Source organism: Cupressus sempervirens, chromosome 7 (assembly GCF_028749045.1).
Source record: "Cupressus sempervirens isolate cs-2001-9-10 chromosome 7, ASM2874904v1, whole genome shotgun sequence".
Classification (NCBI taxonomy): Eukaryota; Viridiplantae; Streptophyta; class Pinopsida; order Cupressales; family Cupressaceae; genus Cupressus; species Cupressus sempervirens.
In genome coordinates, this window is record NC_143124.1 from 891,171,848 (window position 1) to 891,194,389 (window position 22,542).

The 22,542-nt window shown below is 36.3% G+C and overlaps 1 protein-coding gene across 1 annotated transcript in view; it reads right to left on the bottom strand.

The window, feature by feature from the left end:
- FU (kinase family with ARM repeat domain-containing protein) overlaps positions 1-22,542 on the bottom strand; it is a 183,877-nt gene that overhangs the window by 132,036 nt on the left and 29,299 nt on the right. Inside the window, exon 7 of the mRNA XM_089793391.1 lies at positions 8,142-8,234. Within this exon, the coding sequence (XP_089649517.1) occupies positions 8,142-8,234 (93 nt within the window). The remainder of the gene's footprint in view (positions 1-8,141; positions 8,235-22,542) is intronic.

Here is a 22,542-nt window from a genome sequence, read left to right on the forward strand (position 1 = left end):
AGGAGAACACCCAATTCAGAAGCCTTCAAAGGTTGATCCTCAGAATTCTACTTAAATGAGGAAGGCTGAAGTGGTCTTCCTTCTTCATCAAAGACAACATTGCGACTAAAGATAAGACAATTAGTCGCTATAGAAATCAGTTGGTAGGCTTTATTGCTATTGTTATATACTATAAACATGAGCCTCTGACTTGTGGAATCCAACTTGCACCGTTAAGCTTCTAGAATGCATACATATGCTAAAGAACCAAGAACTTTAAAATGGTTGATACACAGGCATAGGGGGGCGATACCATTATATTAAGGGGTGAATATGAAACATTAGTTTCGCTATCTTTATTATTTTGGACCTTGGCAATAGCTTTATTATTTTGGCCACCTTTCATACTTCTACTTCTTTTTTCATCGCACCTTATAATTAGGGAAAGATTCTCTTATATTAGATTTAAATCAATGGCCTTTTCAAACACCTTGCCACCTCAAATGTTCTTGTGAAACTATTCATGCAATCAGTGAACCTTTTATTCTACGTTCATGATGGGATCCTTACTTCTTCTTCCATTTCCTATTTTGTTGTTTTTCTCTTGGCACTTCTTGTTGTGAAGCTTCTGAATGCAAAGCTTCTGATTTTAATCGAAGTTGATACCTCCTCATTTACATCAGCAGAACTAAGTGTGATTTATTGACCATAGTTCTAGCATTCAATACCAGCACAGGCTATTCTTTTTGCACAAGGTTGTTGGCAGCATATCCATCCTAACTGTTTCCATATTTGTGCTCGACCAAGCCTTGCCACTTTCGAAGTCATGTTTTATATATATGCTTTCTCTTGTTTTTTTCGAATTTGACCATAGTTATCCAATTACAGTCAATCAAATGAAGGAAATAATATCATTATTGATTGGAATGATTTGCAATCGTGCACTTATCTGCCTTTGTTTATTTTTATTTGTGTTGTCAGAAGGAAGTGCTTCCTGTGAGAGTACATGAATAATTTTAATCTTTGTCAAGACTTGTTGGTGAGTATAGATGTAGTGCTAATATACCTCTGAGATGAGTACAACAGCCATATGATAATGAATCTACTCGAAAAGAACAATATTTCACATCAAATATGCCATAGGCCAAAATTGGGCATAATGAGATGGCAATATTTTATAATCAATAACCAATTCCTACTTATGGAACCACCCTAGAATTCATCCATGAGGACCAGCACGATCGAGATGAAGAGTGAGAATGGAAATACTCCTACATGATAAAGTAAACATAAATCAGTAACAAATAATCATATCTAATAACTAAATCAGCTCATGGTAGTCCATTGTATAATTTCTTGTTGTCAAGTCGAATGGTAAGTGATCGGATATATATAAATTGCCAATCTGAAATCCTAGGCCTAGGTAGGTTACTAGCATGATTGTCGTTGTAATCACCAGATGTTAGAGTGCTAGAAGTTAGAAGATAGGTTGATGGAAGGTGTCCACAACCTCGTCAGCTAAATAGTCGACACTCTAGCACCAAGATGCTCAATGGCAGGACATTGGTGTCCCAAGCCTAATCCCTAGGGTAGGGAGGGCCTTTGTCAATAGAGACTGTGAGGGGATACTTAAGGGCCCATGGTTGGGAGGTTAAGCCCATGTCAATGCTTCTCCTTTCTTCCATATGCCAAGGCTTGTACAACACAGAGACTTATCTACATTTCTTGGGCACTTGTTTTTTATTTTTGCATTTCTTTGATATCATTTAGACATGTATGTTACTTCTATAAATTGATTACTAGAATTAAGTTACATTGAATAATCGTGAGATGGAAATGCTATAAATGTGATAGTTTTAACTATATTTTATGTCAACCTAATATAGGAATGTTAGTTCTCTTTCAATTATATGAATGCAAGATATAGCTAAGTTCATTAATCTCTTTCTAGTATGTGAAGAATACCAAATATAACTACCTCTCCCCTTCCTTTGGTTGTCATTTTAATGGCTTTACATTTTAATTGATGGTTTAATTGGATGTGGGAATTTAGCATGTTACATTCCTCCCACCAGACTATATTTGAGTGTTGCCCTTGCCAAAAATAGTATCCTCTTCACCTCCTCTGAAAAATGATGGAATCATTAATGGGAGAAAAATCTTCATACCAATCACACCTATGAGTGAAATGTCGAGAAGCAACAGAATCTATATATTTGGCAAAAGATTTCACATGGCCTACAAGTCTTTTAGCCATAAACACATAAAAGGAAGATTTATTCTACTCTTTGCACTCAGCAACATTGGCTTTAGGCTGAGACCCTCCCTGCTTCCACTGCTTGGAAGCCAATCGATTGCAGCAATCCTTGACCAAATGGCCATATTTGGTATAGTAGTTACATTGCACCATCTTCTTCTTTGAAACATCTTAAAGACTTTTTGAAGCCCTTCTATAGAGAGGACTTAGAGTCATGAAATTTCCTTTATCCATGTGGAAGGACTTGCTTAAAAAGGGTTGTTTTGAGGAGGATTAGGTGGCACTACTAGCAAACTTTTATTTTCAACAATCTTATTGCTTAATTTTGGTGCGCAACTCGGGAAATTTCAGATCACCATTAATGGAAGTAATGTTGAGAGTCTCGATGAAGTGCTCAAGAGATTTTGGTAGAATCTTCAAGGTGATGACTCTCCATTTCTGACCAATAGCTTTGAGTTGACCGTGAATCTCCTTAATCTTTGTGAGGTGTTCCTATAAGGATATTCATTCATCCACTCCAATAGAGAACAACTAGTTCTTCGATAAGAACACTCAACTCTTGTCAGATGTCTCATGCAACTCCTTATGATGTTGCCAAATGTCTGCTATAGACTTCGCCAATAGGAATCTGAGGCAACTAATCATTTGTGACAAAGAGCTTGAAAAGCATAAAAGCTTCTTGATTCCGGACATCAAACTTCTCTTGGTTTGCTTGACTATGCTATGAGTCTCAACGCCCAAACAAACTATATAAAGGTGGCGATATTTGAAGATTGTTAGCATGCATTGCTTCCAGATGTTAAAGTTTTTGTCGTTGAATCTTTGATTGCCCTCCAACATTTAGTTGGTCAATAACATGGTCTTGCACACTTCCCAATACTCAAAAAATGAGCAATAAAGAAGAGGCAATAGCACAGACTTTGGAACACAAATCCAAATGCAAAAAATAAGGTAGTATGACTAGCACATATTTGAGAAAAAAATGGCTAATGCAGAAAAATCCAACAAACACCCAAAAAAGATATTGAAAAACCTAAAAGGACTATAAAATCAAAATAAAATTCCAACTGCTGCAAAATTTGAGGAATGAAAACCAAGGCACTTGAAAAATTCTAGCTACAACAAGTTTGCAGCTTGAAAAAACTTAGTCGACTGTAAGAAACTTCAAAAAAGTAGAGGCTTTCTGGATGAACAGAAACACAAATTGTGTTTTTAAGAAACTCTAGTAATCATCATTAGATCAAGGCTCAAACACAAGGTCGTGTTCTACAAAAAATTTAGCAGAAAGATAGACGGTATCATTTAGCAAAGAATGGACGACAACTTGCATAAGAGAAAAAAAACACGTTGAGAAAACAGCTAGACTATTGTCACATTCCCAAAAGCAAATGACCACAAAGAGAGGTTGAGGATAAAAACGAGCATTGTTTCTCAGTTTGATACCTAAATCAAAGTGTGCAGATAAAAGTGGTGTGTTTAACCGAAACTACCAAACTTAAGGTCGAGTTGACCTATGTAGACTAAAACACCGTTGTACACAACTTCGAAAATATTTCCATAAAAATAACTTCAAAGAAAAGAAGGCATGAAAAAGAAAACTTAATGGGTTGCAAAAACAAGATCCTACTAACATATCCTAGAAAAAAAATTGAAATGTTTTTAATTTAAGACAATTAATTTGATTCGAAATATTATAAATTTTTCGAAAGAAGTATTTGCTCTCATACTATATTACAAAAATAAATGGTAAAATTATTGTTGTATCAACAGATGATCGAAGAGGTCAATATAAAGAATTTTACAATAGAAAGTTTCTGGTAAGAAGCTTACGAATCGACCTTATCTACAATTCATTACATAGAAGACCACTAAACTAGTATAATAGTACTCTAATGAATCCTTAGATTCTTCCGTTGATGAGATGACACCATAGTGAAAGAGTTGAAAATTAGGTGGCACAAAGCTTGCAGTGATTTTCTTAATGTTACAATGTACTCTTGGTTCATTGACAACTTTGAAACAAATGTTTGAGAGTTGAACATGGCTACACTTAACTTATTTGAATCAACATGAAGGAGAGAGGATTGCATGCATAGTCTTTGACAACCTATTTTCACAAAGAGCTATCAAGATTGTGAAGATGACTTCAAAACTTTGGATTCCAATTCAAATTGAATATTTATTTTTTGTTATGGCTTACTATGAGAAGATAAAGCTAAATAGCAAGCAACAATATAATATTAAATTTGTGATGGTATATTACTAGTATATAAAAGGAAAGAGTAGATAGATGTAGTTTTGTGTATCTAGAATGCATTATTGCATTGGTTTATTAATGGAAAATAAAGGGAATAAGTACACAACAACTAAATATTAAATTTACATAAAATATGCCTCAAACTAACAAACTAAATATTGAAGTCAGTGGTAGCATGAGCAACTACGTGACAAATCTTGAGTTTGCATTGCAACTAATTGTCAAAACTAGGAGCAAGCATTAGTTATCTGCATAATCCCCCTTAAAGTTGAGACTCACAATTTAATCTCAAAGCTATGAAAAATGAATCTTTGCAGCTCAATGACACCTCCTTGTACAAGTTAACTCAATGTGGCAAAATCCAAACCTTTGCAACTCATTGTGCAACTAAAGAAGACTCGGTTAGTCACATTACATGATACCATTCAATGTGTCAATCATAACATAATAACAATCATCGCTCCCACAATTTCACTTCTATTTCATTTTAGGACCGAAAATGGCTTCAAAACTAACTTTACGTGGGTCTTTTGACATGCAAACATTTATGTTTGTACAATCTTTTCAACATCTTGTTACCCTTTGCTATCATTATCCATCCATAATCAATTTGTACAGAACCTTTTTATAGATTGTCCATTGTAGTCTCTGTTCCAACATGACTTTTCACAATGACTCTTAAACCCACAAATTGAACAAGGCTGAGATCCCAAAACATTTTTGCTTGATGTCCTCTGTAACAATGTGCACACCACAAACATTCATTTCTTTGATCTGACTTGTTTAAATCTACAAAACATGTTAAATCATTATATCTCCCTTAATCCAAGGTCTTCATAGCCTGAATGTGGACTAAATAGGCTCTCTCATTCCTTGCCCATGTTTCCCTAGTTCTTTCCTTTATAACTACTTTTTGCATAATCATCAAACCAATATTATTTTCAAGACAACCTTTGCTATCAGCATCACAAACTGCACCTGTACATGCAAACACATCCCTATCTTCAACCTCGTCAACTTCACCTAATGAAACATTAGGTACACCACACATATCAACTCATATATCAGAAGAACAAAACAAAAAATCTATGCTACGTGAGACATCACAAACAAATGGCTTTGATTTCAAAAGCTTATTTTCTTTTTCTAAAACTTTTTAAGTTCTTACCCAAACCTTCATTCTCCTTGACTTTCTCCAATTCATTTTGAAGAACATCATTGTCACATGAATTTTCATAGATATCCTCTCAACAGCTTTATAGTTTCTATCAATTTTGAATTAAACTTTTTCACTTTCACCAGTTCATCTTTCAAAATATATTTGTCACACATTAAGCTTGCATTTTGTTTATTCACCTTTTTACCTGTTTTCCCAATTACAAACAAAATATTTTCTTACCACAAAAATATTGCATAAACCAACACTTGACTGCACTTGGTTGTAGTTTAAGGATTTGAGCAATATGCAATACAAATCCACAAAGCCCAAAGAATACCTACATGTAAAAACCTATCACAGAGAAGAAAAAGACAAGAGGAGGCAAGGGTTTTTCTCTAAAAATATGCAAATTGTATTCTGAAAAAATGAAAAAGATGTAAGATAATTACAGACGATCTATCCTTACAAAAGGAGATTGAAACCCAAAAAGGGTAACCTAAAAGGTAAATGCAATTTAATAATTACTAATTAAATATTAAATGAGAATACAAAAAGGTGAATAAAGTGAAATCATAAGAAGGGAGAAAAGGTAATTTAATAAATGAAATTAAATTAACCTTTTTTTCCAACAGCCCCCTTAAGATAAGCAACAATGCAGCTACAAACAATGCAGAAAAAGCAAGGAAACTACAATGCAATGTAAAAAGCAAACTTGGGTCCCGGCAACAAGGCCTAATGAGGCACCCAATCACAATAAAATCTCTATGAAACGGAGAAATAGAGAAAACACAATGGGAAAAACTCTACTCCAAAAAGAGAGCATGAAAAAGGATGCACAAATGAAACATCTCAAGAGAATCTCTCAAGATCATAAGTACAATGAAAGCCTCCATGATAGAAGCTTGAGACTCCATAGCCCCCCCCCCAAGAATGGCAAGAACTCTTGTTTTCGCCATGGTACTTGCCCAAGATGCCACCGAAGTGGCTTTCACCATAGGACAATTTGTTTCTCTTGTATTTATATGTTTTGGGTGTCATACGAAACACATGTTTACCAATGTCTCCACATGTAAGGTGTTCAGCAAGATTGTCAAAACTGCAGTAAATAGGTTGTCGCGCTAAAGTTCGTAAAAGAGGCTTTAATTCTCAGATACAAGATTGAAGGTAACATTTCTGAAGACCTCTCTCTTTGTTAGTCTGAAAGGTTCAATCTCAGGCTGAGTCGAATGTCCATTCTATTCTCGGAAATGGTATTAGAAACTAAAGCTACTCAATATATATAGATATAGATATAGAGACTGGAACATACTTTTAAATAATGTAGTAACCCCATTTTTCTTCAAGTCTCCCCATATTAGTCTATTTCGAACACATTTTGTTACTGCATAAGATTTTATGTTTTCGAGTACTAAAAATACCGAACTTTACAGTGTTGATTTCAGATGCTTTTTTGTTCAGTTAGTTTTCCAGTTCCTGAGATTCCACACACGATCTAGGGTTATTCTCTAAATTTCTACAGAATCAGAACTTAATCTTGTAATTATCTAAGCACTTCTAGATTTCAATTTTCAGGTTTCTAGGAGTTCCAGGTAAATCAGGTTTATACAACACCTTAGAATCAGCAATGACACAAGAATTATGGTCGTTGAATCATTTATATCCTTTCTCTTTCGAATCTGAAGGATGGAGTCTGAACCATTTTAAAACAATATCCAATTTACTAGAGTGATAGCAAATTGCAGTAATTGATGTCCTGAATTTTTGAAAAGCACAGTATCAAGGTTTCTGATTAAGAATGGGACTTAGAGAGCCCAACATGCTCTTCAATCGATGAATAAGTACATATTTTATGAACCATAACAATTAGAGCCTTTAGTTACATCCTTACTTAAATCAGCAATTTCACTACAAAAATCTCATAATATTTATTCATTTTACCTTCAAAATGTAGGTGCATTCCATTTTCATCATGTTTAAACCATAGTAGGTTGTGGAATTAAGCAAGAAGTTCAAAATTCTTATGATTGGTAACATGATTAGGATATTTCTAGATATTTTAATACTAAATGCAAAAACTCACAAGATGGGCCAGTTTATTAAGCTTATATTCCTGAGAAAAATGTGGCAGTAAAACAGAGGGCTATAGTAATTACAAAAATGCCCAGCACTATCATAAAAAGCAGAACAATCCAAATCAACAAATTCTAGGCAGAATTTTACGTGGACATCATGTGTAATTTTGACTTGCAATAATTACATTTGCAGGCATTGGTAGTTAAAAATGTAGACGCCAGAAGGGTTGATGCCCAAAAAAGTCAATTAAATTTGTTTTCTGTCCAATTCATGTAAGGAAAATAACAAATCTAGCACACTTTTCTCCATTTGCATCAAACTGCATTTAAAAAGATTTCTCTAAGAAAATATAACGAGGTAGCCTAGTGCCAGCTAAAGATATTCAGTTATAAATCTTGATTCTTTTGTAATTTCACCTTGACAACACCTCCAGCTCCAATGAGAATATTTTGGGGCTTCATATCGCGATGGATGATACGATGAGAATGAAGATAATGTAGTGCCCTGACCTACATGTTTAGATTCAAATTAATAGATGAATATCTGAACAAAAAAATAAACCTTTTGGAATAGGTAAACAATAAAACTCAACAAATTTCTCCCCAAGTAACTATCTTATTTTGAATGCAGCTCATAAAACCAGTTGGTTATATCTTGGAAAGTACAGTGGATAAAATTATTAAAAACAATCAAGCATAAAAAATAGAGAACTTTAATAGGTCCACAAATGAAGTGTTTGGTGAAGAGAATAGTATCTAAACAGACAATTGCATACCATTATATTCTCAACATCATGTATACATTTGATTGAATTTAATACACCCATTAGTCAAACTAAGACCAAGGTCAATCCCATCAAAGTTACAGGAAATATATTTTTAGTGCATGCCTTCCAATAGGGAAAACTGCCGATATGCAACTGCTTGTAGTTGTGAACCTCTAAGTTCAGGGCTGATTATGTCTTCTTCAAAAGCACCTCGACCTTCAAAGATATTACCTTCTTTAAAAGCAAACTGCTAAGCATGTATTGTCAAGAACTATTTTCTTACACCTCAAATAACTCCATTGAACAAAATTACAATTCACCAAATTCCTCTGATGTCTTGCCACCAAATTCCTCTGATGTCTTGCTCATCTTACAGAAAGTTACAAATGCTATTATTTTATAGAAACATCAAGAAGTCTTTAGAATCCTGAAGAAGCATATAAAGAGAATGCAATAAATAGAGTGACTAGAGTTGTTCAAATGCTGCTTATTTGACTTTCTGGTAACTCTAGAGACTTTTTGGTAACTCTAGACACCCTAATATATAAAATAGCTATTGAAGATATTAAAGCTATGAAAACAATACGTGATTTGAAGCATAGGTCAATATATGTCTAATATAAAAGAATTTTTAAAGTTGTATTCAAAAATTGTAAGTCATACCAACTGGTTCCCCTGCATTACTCATGTACATGTGAGCTAATTTGCTATTAAAAAGATTTTTACACAAGCCTCATTGAGAGGGCATTTAATGTTAGTTGCTTAGTTGCTAGCCTGAATATAACAACTCCCTTGCATAGTTTAGATGATCTTCTGAATTATAAATTAAAAAAGAGTTAAGATGTTTGTGTGTGCTACAACTTTAAAAAACATTAAATTTTAACGAACCCCCCTGTTAGGAATATGTGAGATTGTTGAATATTAGAGAGTTGGAATTGTTGTTGACATGATGATTTTACGCAAGTTTTGTCATTGATGTCAACATGTGTTCTCTAGTTTCCCAATAAAGTTAGACAGACTTAGATTTTGTATGTTACAGGCTATTGAACAAAACAATATGGACAATATACAGCATTCCTGAGTATGTGAACTTGGATATGTGTTGCAGGATGAGTGTAGACCTTATGTTGATGGCCGCAATTATTTATGTGATGGTTTGCATAAGTTACAGCTGATTTGGAGAAGACCGATTGCAGACCAGTGACTGAGAATTATGCCAGAGGTAGTTGTTTTATTTTGGGTATAGCATGTTGGTGAGTTGGACTTAAGGTTTGTGAACATAATGCATGGTAGAGACTTGGATTAGCACATGTTTTGAGATCTGTGGATCATTTGGTTCATGATTGATTGATTGCTACCATTTGGCGTTTGGAATAATGTTTTGGTAGCCAACAGGATGGTGTAGCGTGTTGATTAATGTGGCGGGCGTTAAGTATGGATCATGGCATGTAATTTGATTTATGTAATTGTTCTATATTTGGTTAACAAAGTGTGTATGCCTTAGCAGGGGTCTATTTCTGTATCTGTGCATTGGGGAAGTCCTAATAGGCTGACCTAATTACTTGGTTGTAACTTGTATAAAGGAATGTAATTTCCTTGGCTATAATGTATTATTACGAATCACGATAATAGATAAACGTCTATTATTACTTAATGGTAATCTATTTGTAATCCATTGTAAATATTAAAATGTTTGTAATATTTAGTTAATTGTAGTTATATGTTAACTTTTTTAGCTTTCTTTTAGCTAGAACAGAAAGTTTCTATTCTTTATGATTGTTTCCTAAGGAAACATCATTTTATTCTTTTGTATATATAGACCTCTCCGTCTCTGTTAATAACAAGCAAGTATTTTACCAATTACTTCATAATATGCATTAAATGATTATTGTATGTGTGAGCCTTGATGTTGGATATCATAGCAAGGTTGAAGGATTGTCAGATGCTTTGAGAAGAGGTATGAGTGGAATCTATTATCATCCCTAGTGTACTATATTGTAACTATTAAGAATTTAAGACAAGTGCATTGTCATCAAGCAGTTCATCATTTGGATTTATAAATCCTTGAAGGTGGCTTTAACCTTCACATCTCAGACGGTGAGTCTTCTCGAAGGTGGACTTAACCTTCTCACTTCGAGCAGTGTGCTCTGGCAGTGAACCTTTTGTTCTCCTCAACTCCTAACAGGGTTGAAACCTTTTGGCAAGGGTTCAATCCTTTACTAAGGAATTGTCTTTTAATAAGGACAAATGTATTAAACATATTGTATTGACTCCTAGCAGTGTCTAGTACTCTAAAAGGGACATTTTCATATCAATGCATGATCTTGTGGGTATCATCCCCACCAGAGTTTTTCCCTTAACGGGGATTTCCTTGAAAAAAATCTTGTGTTATTGTGTTCATCCACATCAAGTAAAAAGGTATTCATTGAAGGCACATAAAGATCTTTTTTGCTGGACATAACTATGAAGAGGAATAATTTGAGTTAATCCACAGCAAGTAAAGAAGTATTCATTGAAGGTAATTCACAAACTAATTAGCAAAAGGATCGACCACAATCAATGTACAAATTATATTCAACGTGTGATGGATATTTGAAATAAATGCAGAAGCAAGATTAAACACTTTAAAGAAAGCAGAGGACAGCAAATGTACTCTAGTGCCATTGACCTATCTTTACATGCCTATCTCTCCATAAATTTGAGTGATGGGTATGATAGAAAATCTAAGCGAATTTATTTCCAGTCTAGGAGTTTGTATTGAAGGTAATTCACAAACTAAGTAGCAGAACTATCAACTATAATTAACTCTCGAATTATATTCAACGTGCAATGCAGATGTGAAAATGGCTGCAGAAGCAGCATTACACATTTAAAGAGAAAAGGATATTGCAAATATAGCTCTTCATATGCTTTAGTGAACATCAATATACTTTTGCATTTAGATATTCAAGTACAGTTTTGGACTTAAAACCCAATATTGTGCACTACCGTGCACAGAATATGAATATGGATCATATAGCATTGAGAATGTGTTATTGAATATAAAATCTCCAATATTCATTGACAACACAAATGGAAACAAGAGGATGAAACTTATAGATTCTCCAATCAGCTACAGTTCGTTCAAGAGCCGTCAATTTTGTAATGTCCCCATTTTAGCAGTTGACCAAGTGTGTGCGCGTTAGCCTTGTTCTACATGGTCCCGAGGGCTAACGAAGGGTTTAATGGGATCTTGGAGTGTTTTGGCTTAGTCATTTCCAGTTTGGGCCAAAACGAAGTTGATTTACTTAGTTTCAGGCATACTTACTATTTTTAGTAAGTCGGCAGGACACAGTGCAGGTCAATTTTGGTGATTGGATTCGATACTCCTCGGTGAGAGCTTTCCGATGAGCTATCACTCGCATTATTCGGAGTCCGATTGCTAATACATTTTAATGCCTGAAGTTTTATTAAAGTAACGTCTAATTTAATTGTAAAATATTAAAGTGTTACTTTAACATATATTTTATGGTGATGTGTACCCAAGGGAGACATAAGGGGTATTTTAATATATGTTTTATATTACACATCTTTTATCCCACATTGCCCATATGAGTTGAGGGGACCCGTGGGAATAGAATAAAAGGAAGCATTTGTGGCTTCATTAGACAGGTTGAATATGAGAAGAAATTGGTGTGTGAGTTGCAGCTTTGTTTTTGGCATTTGAGGACGTCTATCCTCTCTTGTAACATTCTAGACGTCATTCCCTTGGGGTTTGGCCTTTGGAATTCTTTCTTATTGGCTTTATTATCAGACAGTTTAGTTGCATTTCCGGCTACAGGCAGATTTGATATTTTGCTCATCTCTTCCTCACTACTTGTCCGACGCTTATGCCGCTTGGAGGGAATGGTATTATGAAGGTAGTGGACTGATTGGAGGACAAAGTATTGTAGCAGCAAGTTCGTAAGCATGGGCTGGAGTATTATGACAATATCGCTGAAGTGATTAGTGAGTTGATAAATCTGCTATGTATTTGATTTTATGAATTCTGAAAATAACATTTTATTAGCAGCAGTTCATTTCCACTTTGCATATCATTGTAGTTGCTTTCTTGTTTATGTTGTATGATACCAATTCCATACACGAAACACAACAAACAATAAATGTTTGATTTCCGGAGTTATAAGGGGTTTAAAACATTAAACGGAGAAATAAGAAGTTGAATGCAAACTGTTTGATATAATTCCTTTCAGCAATTTGGTTTAGTTTTTTTGGACATCCAGGGGTGCCCATTACAAATTTACCAAACATTTTAGTTCCTTAATCTGCTTCTTGTATTTAAAGCCGAAGCATCACTCAACCAATTTCATAAGATGTGCTGTACCATTGCCACAGCTTTGGTTTGTTCAACAGATGGAACTCAGTTAGCTACACCTGCTGCCCCTATTTATGAATCATTATAATTCAAATTTGGTCTGCAACAGCAGGTTGCATAAATATTGAGGTCTGATATACAGTGAATGTGTCACAACCGAACTTCCTTCAACATTAATTTCAATTGACTTTTAATATATAAACCTGTTTACTTATTGATGATTCAATATAATTATTACTTGTATTTGAAATTGGGAGCTATGAGGAAGTCTTTACAGCACATTTTATGCATGATGAAAGCTAAAAAAAGAAAGATATGGGGAAGTGGTGCTTGTGGAAATAATAATCGTCATGCTTTTTAGGTTTAAGGTCGCCACCTCCTAGCATAAAAAGGGAATATAGCCAATTGTTTAGGCATGTGAGAAGTAACCAGTTGAATTACTTTGATTTGATGATATACTAACTTGGATTCAAATATGAGTCATGATTGAAATAAGCATCTCAAGTGAACAGGAATCTCGGAACTTAATTAAGAAGAATATGCATGTTATTGCACATCCTAACAGCAATTTATTGTCTGTTATGCAGTTCATAACAAACAATCTTTCAAACATTTTCTGTAATGTAATCTCACATTCTCCAGTATAATACATTGCTTCAGAAACATGCCATGAAAGGAGAATAAGTTGAATGACCATAAAGTTCGGTAAAGCTAACCAAATTAACTTGGAAAACCCTCAGAATGAATCACGCCCTTAAAAACAATTAAGAATTAAGATTCAACTATCTATGGCAAGGGTGGATTACAAATTGCTTGTACTGGTCTGTCACATGAGATCCTTGATTCAAAATACCTTGAGCATTAATTGCCTACTTCCATCATATGTATCCAATCCAGAATGATTTACAAGAATTGATAAAACCCTGTTTTAGCATTCCACTGGCACATCTACCAATCTTAGAAGAATGACAAAAAAGCAGAAGTGAAAAAGCAAGTATTCTAAGGCTTCTAAGTAGACATGTCATTAACTGTATAATGGCTATGTATCTGTGTATTAAGCCTTTCTTTAGAAACTGAAAGTCACATCATGACTGGCAACAGACTACAACACAACAGAAAATCATGTGTGAAGCTTTATATTTAGTTTTGTGTATATAATATATATCATGGTTGAAATATTCTGCAATATATCATATATTGTGTGATATATCACCTGTCATTTGGCTGAGCAATTTCATCACCCAAAACCCCAGCCGCACATTAATGTATTTCACGCAACAATATATACTGTTGAAAAATTGCCAAAATCCAGTGCAAAATGGGAAATATAGTGGCGCTGGAATAAAAGTAAGGTTTTGGAGACTTTTAGGGTGATGACTTTTAACATTTTTTTGGCCCCGAAACTCAGTGCCAGCACGATTTGTAACATTTCAGCCAACGATTGGAAGCAGATGATTCAGATTGGAAGCAAAAATAACAGCTGAGCAAATGATTCAAAGGCAAAAAACCACAGCAGTTCTTAGGTTTTATTGTTTTTTCTTCTCAATTGTAAAATACTTGTTTGTTCTTAAAATATGACTGTATATGGTATATATAATATCCTATTTAAATTTTTGAAATTTTGATTTAAAAATTATATTTATTATTTAAATTCTACATTGTTTGTAAAATGTAAATACGCTGAGGCAAAAGCCTACAACACAACAGTAACTTGTGATACTCTTATGTGAGAGGCCTTGGGTTTGAGTCTACTCAAGCTTAACACATAATAACAATTAATTTCAACAAATAATAATAATAAATCTAGGCTTCTGCACATATCAATTAAAAAAATGTAGATACATGTACTATTCTCTGACTCAGTTATTAATAAAAATGCTGATTACAGTGCATAGAAATAATGTCAAACAGTTTACAATCATACTCAGACTGCTCAGAATTAAAGATCCGATCTTTAATTAAATTGTAAGGCCACCATACTGATTAAATTAGTGAGAGACATTTAGACAAACAGTTTCTATGCAAACTGCATATGATCAAAGTCACTGTAGCACCCAACCCAGATTGGCATTTGTAATTCCTTTAGGAAGTAAATACACCCAGCTGTATATATAAACTTGTAAACAACACAACCAAGGATCTAGTTACAGAATGGGTTTGTTATAATCAGATATACAGTAATGCATTAGTCAATAGACGTCAACTGAAACTCATGTAAATATTTCCAACGTTCCCAGGCAATGCTAAAAACACATTGAAATTTCGATTTTCATCCTACTGCTGGCAGCACACAAGTTTGAAACAAGCAACATAAGATGAAAACAGCACCTGTGTGTATGGTCGGCTGGCACGAACACCTGCTGATGTGTTGCCGTTAGCAAAACTTCACATTCCCTGTCATTTTCACCTGCTGTCTGATATCCTTGTGCTCTCACATGACCACCTCACTTGCAACGCATATCCACCTTGTTGTGGAATCCAAGTAATACTGGCTGCGACTTCAAGAACAACTTCTAGAGGGCACGCGACAGTAGTTACAATGTTCTCCCGCATAGTATGTGATCCAGGAATTGCTTGCGTGTGTAACCATTCTGCCCTTGGTTCACACGTTCGGTTCTGTTCTTTCTTCTTATTACTGCCTGAAAATGACACCTCTCTTATAAATGGTACTCGCCTTTGATATCATTCACCTTCAGCGTGAGTCACTGTGAATAAACAGTCATGTCTTCCACTCTCAATCACAGTCAAACCACCTTGGAAATTTGCACAACTATGATTTTCTTCATATCACAAAGATGGCAAGATTACTGGGGCTATGTCCAGTTACTGCCAATACTCTTAAGGGTTTTCGTCCTTAAGAAGTTCCAGTCACATTCAAGCAACCAGTAGATTTATGAGCATTTAATATCAATATTCTTGCATGTTTGATAATCCCAATGCAACCCGCATATATAGCCTTGGAGTGAGGGAAGATGCAACGAACAAAGAATGTGGGATTAATATCATTTTCATCCTGTAGTCACTTAAAGCTATTTATAAAATAAATAACTTTATAACATTAAATAACTTAGCTCTGCTCATTTAATAAAGTCCTCGAATAATTAAACTAAATCCCCATTGTGACTGGAAGGCATCCTGTTAATTTTGTTATTAATCTATCTGGATGCGAAGATAGATTAACCCTGTCGCCCAATACTAAAATGGAGAAGGGGGCATGACAGTCCTCCCTTCTTGAGATTGCTTGCCCTCAAGCAATCTCAATGCTGGATGATGTAATATAGACTCGCCTTCCCAAGTGGCATCCTCATATGGCAAGTCTTTCCACCAGATCAAATATTCCCTAATAGTTATGTTACGCAACTTCCTCTCCCTGGTCTCAATCACCTCCTTTGGTACCAAAACAGGTTTACCCACTTCATCAAGTGGAGGTAAACTCTCTGAAGGCACAATCTGTTGGCCCACTGCCTTCTTGAGGCACGAGACATGAAAGACGTTATGGATCCAGCTGTCACCCGAAAGTTCCAGCTCATATGCGACCTCCCCCATCCTCCTAGTGATACAATAAGGTCCATAAAACCTAGGCTTAAGTTTCTCGGCCCCGCTTTTCTTCAAGGAGCTCTGCCTGTACGGCTGTAGCCGAAGGAAAACCCTATCTCCTACCTCAGAACTCCGTTCGGTGCAATGTCGATCAGCATAGAGCTTCTGCTGATTCTATGCCTGCTGAATATTATCCTTGAGAGCTCTGACGATATCCTATTGGTCCATTATCCAATCTTTGGCCAGGGGTGCCCGACTATCCGGTAATGCCAAATCAATAAAAGAGAGGGCTTCATAACCATAAAGAACACGGAAGGGTGTCATCCGAATGGACATATGATAGGTGGTGTTATAGCAATACTCTCCCAAATACAGCCACTTGACCCACGCCCTCTGCTGCCCTGCAATATAATTCCTCAAGTAACCTTCCACCCACTTATTCACTATCTCGATTTGGCCATCAGTATGTGGATGGTAACTTGTGCTAAGAGTCGATTCTGTACCAGTCAATCTGAAAATCTCCTGCCAAAAGGTAGTAAGAAACCTATTGTCTCTATCACTCACAATAGTTTTTAGTAATCCATGGAGCCAGAAAAACTCTCAAAAAAACAATTCAGATACCTGAGAAGTTGTCCAATCTGCAGCTATAGCAAAAAAATGTGCGTACTTGGTCAACCTGTCCACCACTGCAAAGATGCAATCCTTGCCCTGAACCCTCGGCAACCCGGTGATAAAATCCATAGAAATACTTTCCCACCTCTGAGTTGGAATAGGTAGAGGCTGAAGTAATCCTACAGGAAAATCCTGTTCCAGCTTGTTCTGTTGACAAGTCCGGCACTCTCTGACATGCTGTAACACATCATCCTTAAGCCCCTTCCACGAGAATCTCTCTCTAATCTGCCTGTAGGTTTTGAAAAACCCTGATTGCCCTACTACTGGTGCATCATGAACGGTGCGCATAATGTCCTCCTTTAGTTTAGATTTGGGTACTAGGTAAATTTTGTTTTTGTAATAAATAACATCATTCATTACCTTGTACCACTCGTCCTGAAGTATACCATCCAAAATCTGTCAAGCATGGGTATTTTTGGAATACTCCACTAATAACTGGGATCTCCAATCTGCAGAAATTTTTGATACAGAGTAACATGCAAGCACTGGGGGTCGTCGAGAAAGAGCATCAACAACTATATTATTCCTCCCTTTGACATACCTGATGCCAAAATCGTAAGCCTGTATCTTACTAACCCACTTTTGTTGCCTTTCGTTTAACTCCTTCTGCTCTAGGAAGTAACGCAACTGTAAATTTACTTCCCACCAAATACTATCTGAATTTGGTTAAGGCGTGCATGATAGCTAGCATCTCCTTATCATAGGTGGAATATAACAACTCGTTGCCCTTAAGTTTCCTACTCTCGAAAGCAATGGGATGGCGGTCCTGCATCAATACTGCCCCTATCCTGCTACCCGAAGCATCGCACTCTAACACAAAAGGCTTAGAAAAATCAGGAAGTGCTAGCACTGGACACAAACTCATCACCTGTTTCAACTTATCAAAAGCTGCCTCAACATCCTCTGTCCAAGAAATTGCCCCTTTCCGTGTCAAATCAATAAGGGGAGCTACTACCTGTGAAAACCCCTTGGCGAACTGTTCGTAATAGGAACAGAGACCAAGGAAACCTCGTAACTCCGATACATCACTAGGTGGTGGCCAATCCAGAATTGCCTGTATCTTCTCCTGATGCACCTTAACCCCCTCGGCACTAATCACATGTCCCAAGTAAAGAATCTCTGTTAACCCAAACTCGCATCTGGACTCTTTTGCAAATAAGGACTGCTCCTCCATGAGACTAAGGACCTCATCCAAATGTTGTAAATGCTCTTCCCAAGTCCTCCTGAAAATTACAATGTCATATAAAAAAACCAAAACACTTTTCCTGAGCTATTTCTTGAAAGTATGGTTCATGCATGACTGGAAAGTGGCAAGTGCGTTAGTGAGCCCAAATGACATCACTAAGAACTCATAATGTCCGTAATGGCATCTAAAAGTTGTTTTGTGCACGTCCTCCTCACGGACTCGAATCTGGTGGTATCCTGATCAAAGGTCTATCTTCGAGAAGTAAACTGCCCTGTGAAGCTCATCCAACAACTCATGAATGCAGGGAATTGGATACCTGTTCTTGATGGCCCTCTTATTCAGTGCGCGGTAGTCTATGCACATCCGAAGGGTGCCATCCTTCTTCTTAACTAGCACTACTAAAGAGGCAAAGGGACTAGAGCTAGGTCTGATATGCCCCATATCCAAAAGCTCCTTTATTATCTTTTCTATTTCCTCCTTGTAATGCCTAGGATGACGATAAGGCTTAGTAATAACGGGTTTGGCTCCCTCCTCAAGCTCAATAATATGCTCAAACCCTCAATCTGGAGGAATCCCAGGAGGTATATCCTCGAACACTCTCCTGTGCTTATCTACAATTGTTTGAATGTCACAATGATATCACTGCCCTGTACCCTGTGTCTCCTTTGAAGAGATGAAACACTGAGTAGCCCACTCTATATCGTCATGTCTCAAAATAGCCTCCATCCTGTGAGCTGAAATCACTTTGGGACCACTGTCAGGTATAGCTCTAAGGATCACCAATCTATCATCCTGCAAGAACTCTAGCTGCATAGTCTCATGATCAAATGTATACCTGCGGAGAGTACTCAACCATTGTCTTCCCAAAATAGCATCCAGTCCATCCAAATCAACCAAGTAAAAATCAAAGTCAAAAAGATAACCACCAAACTCAATTTGAAGACCGGCTACCATCTTTGTGCATCTCAAAGCTTCACCACCAACTACCTTAACATCAAACTCAGGTATGGCCACTGTCTGTAAACCCCTCCTAGATACTATCCGTGTACTCATAAAATTATGCGAGGCTCCTATATCCAAAAGGCAAATAATACACTGGCCTCTAACAACCCCTTTCACCCTGAAAGGATGACATGCTGGATCACTCAAAAGGGTAGCTAAAATAGGAGGCTGCTCGGAAGAGGTTTGTTTCTTCTTATCTTTACTGGGTTGCCCCTCAACTTCCTCCTCCTCACTGTCCACACTGTTATCACCTTCCTGTGGCTCTTCTACCTCTTCCTCCTCCTCAGAATGGACCTCAACGTAGTGGATTTTGCCTTTACCCAAGCATCTATGGTCAGGAGTCCAAGGCTCCCTGCAAGTAAAACATAACTTCTTTCTCCTGAGTTCATTGCGTGTCTCAAAATCCAATTTGGGGGTGTTTGTCTTTTGTTGTTTTTTATTTCCTTGAAAAGAAGTGGATCCTTTATAGGATTTCTTAGGAGGCTGTAACAGTGAGGTAGGTGAGTCCAAATCGTGAGCTATCTTGATGGCATCATCCAAGGTGTTTGGTTTTAGGACTTTAACCAAACCTCTAAATCTGTCTTGTAATCCGTCTGTGAATAACATCACCTTGCGTTGTTCGGACATATTCGGTACCATCACTGAAATCCGCTGAAACTCATCTATATAGTGATTCAAAGTCCCACTCTGCCGTAACTAAGCCAAATCCCTATAATAAACCTCGATATCCTTCCTGTCAAAACGAGTAATCAGCTTTGAGCTGAAAACCTCGTATGAAGTGATGAGACCATGATCCTGGGTGACTAATCCATGATGCCACCAATCATACGCTACTCCCTCAAGACGCATCATGGCAAATCTGATAGCTTATGTTTCCATCATGGGCTTGAGTGTTAGGTAAGTATCCAACTTATGAATCCATGCCCTGGCTGAAGTTTTATTGCTGCCATCAAAAGTGGGAAGGGTTAATTTATTCATAACATGTTTAAGATCCCTATTTTGCATCCTAGGCCTCCTATCTTGTTCAGGTGTCTCAGCTTCCCTCTTTTGGTTCATATATTGAACAAAAGTCAAATTTTGTTTGACTGGATCCGAAAATAAATCCCACTCATCATATATTGCCATAACATTATCAGGTAACAAAGCTGGGCCAGCAGGTTGAGCCACTTCTTCTTCAGCATTATTTCCCACAAAAACGAGCATCAAGGGTCTATCTGTATTCTGGGTAGGGGCTCTTGCTGCACAGGGTGACCCTACTATGCTACTATCTCCATTGTGGTGACTCGGTGCTCCTCTATTTATCGAGGCTAACTGCTGCATGGCACCTGTAAGTTGTTGTAATGTTGCAGCAATGTTATTTTGCCTGTCTCTAATAGCCCGCAATGTCTCCATTACTTCCCTATCCTGTGCTTCATCATTTCATGCCATTGGAGAAGTTGGTGCTTGTTCTTGAACCTATTCAATTCTAGTAGTTTGTTCAACCTGCACTTCTGGCCCAAAACTTATGTCCTATCTACTGAATAATTGTCTTCCATTACAAGATGTTCTGAAGATTCTGTCTATTCCTGCTAAAGATGACGGAATGTATACTGCCTTTTAATCATTCCCGGCTGTCATTTTGTTTAATGAACCTGCAAATAATAGTTTTTCCCACAAGCTGGCAGGACTTGTGGCTTTGATACCACTATACTATTCTCTGACTCAGTTATTAATAAAAATATTGATTACAGTGCATAGAAATAATGTCAAATAGTTCACAATCATACTCAGACTACTCAGAATTAAAGATCCGATCTTTAATTAAATTGTAAGGCCACCATACTGATTAAATTAGTGAGAGACATTTAGACAAACAGTTTCTATGCAAACTGCATATGTTCAAAGTCACTGTAGCACCCAACCCAGATTGGCATTTGTAATTCCTTTAGGAAGTAAATACACCCAGCTGTATATATAAACTTGTAAACAACACAACCAAGGATCTAGTTACAGAATGGGTTTGTTATACCCAGGTATACAGTAATGCATTAGTCAATAAACGTCAACTAAAACTCATGTAAATATTTCCAACATTCCCAAGCAATGCTAAAAACACATTGAAATTTAGATTTTCATCCTACTGCTGGCAACACACAAATTCAAAACAAGCAACATAAGATGAAAACGACACCTGTGTGTATGGTCGGCTGGCACGAACACCTGTTATTGTGTTGTCGTTAACAAAACTTCAAATTCCCTATCGTTTTCACCTATTGTGCGATATCCTTGTGCTCTCGCGCAACCTTCTCACTTCCAACGCGTACCCACCTTGTTGTGGAATCCGAGTAATACTGCTTGCAACTTCAAGAACAACTTGTAGAGAGCATGCGACAATAGTTACAATGTTCTCCTGCGTAGTATGTGATCCAGGAATTGCCTGCGTGCATAACCACTCTGCCCTTGGTTCACACGTTTGGATCTGTTCTTTCTTCTTATTACTGCCTGAAAACGACACCTCCCTTATAAATGGTACTCGCCCTTGATATCATTCACCTTCAGCGTGAGTCACTATGAATAAATAGTCATGTCTTCCACTCTCAATCACAGTCGAACCACCTTGGAAATTTGCACAACTATGATTTTCTTCATATCACAAAGATGGCAAGATTATTGGGGCTACATGCAGTTACTGCCAATACTCTTAAGGGTTTTCGTCCTTAAGAAGTTCCAATCATATTCAAGCAACTAGTAGATTTATGAGCATTTAATATCAATATTCTTGTATGTTTGATAATCCCAATGCAACCCGCATATATAGCCTTGGACTGAGGGAAGATGCAACGAACAAAGAATGTGGGATTAATATCATTTTTGTCCTATAGTCACTTAAAGCTATTATAAAATAAATAACTTTATAACATTAAATAACTTAGCTCTGCTCATTTAATAAGTCCTCGAATAATTAAATTAAATCCCCATTGTGACTAGAAGGCATCCTGTTAATTTTGTTATTAATCTATCCATATGTGAAGATAGATTAATCCTGTCGCCCGGTACTAAAATGGAGAAGGGGACATGACAATACATTGAATTTATTAAATATAAAATACATTACAATTCATGTAAATATAAAGATATTATATTCATATATATGTAAATATAAACATATTTATTTATATTTATAAATATATCTGTTTATATTAAATATATACATATTTATTTTTATATATAAATATCTCTGTTTATATTAAATATATAAATATTTATTTATATATTAATAATTATATATAATATTTCATCCACTATTCATTCGTAAATAAG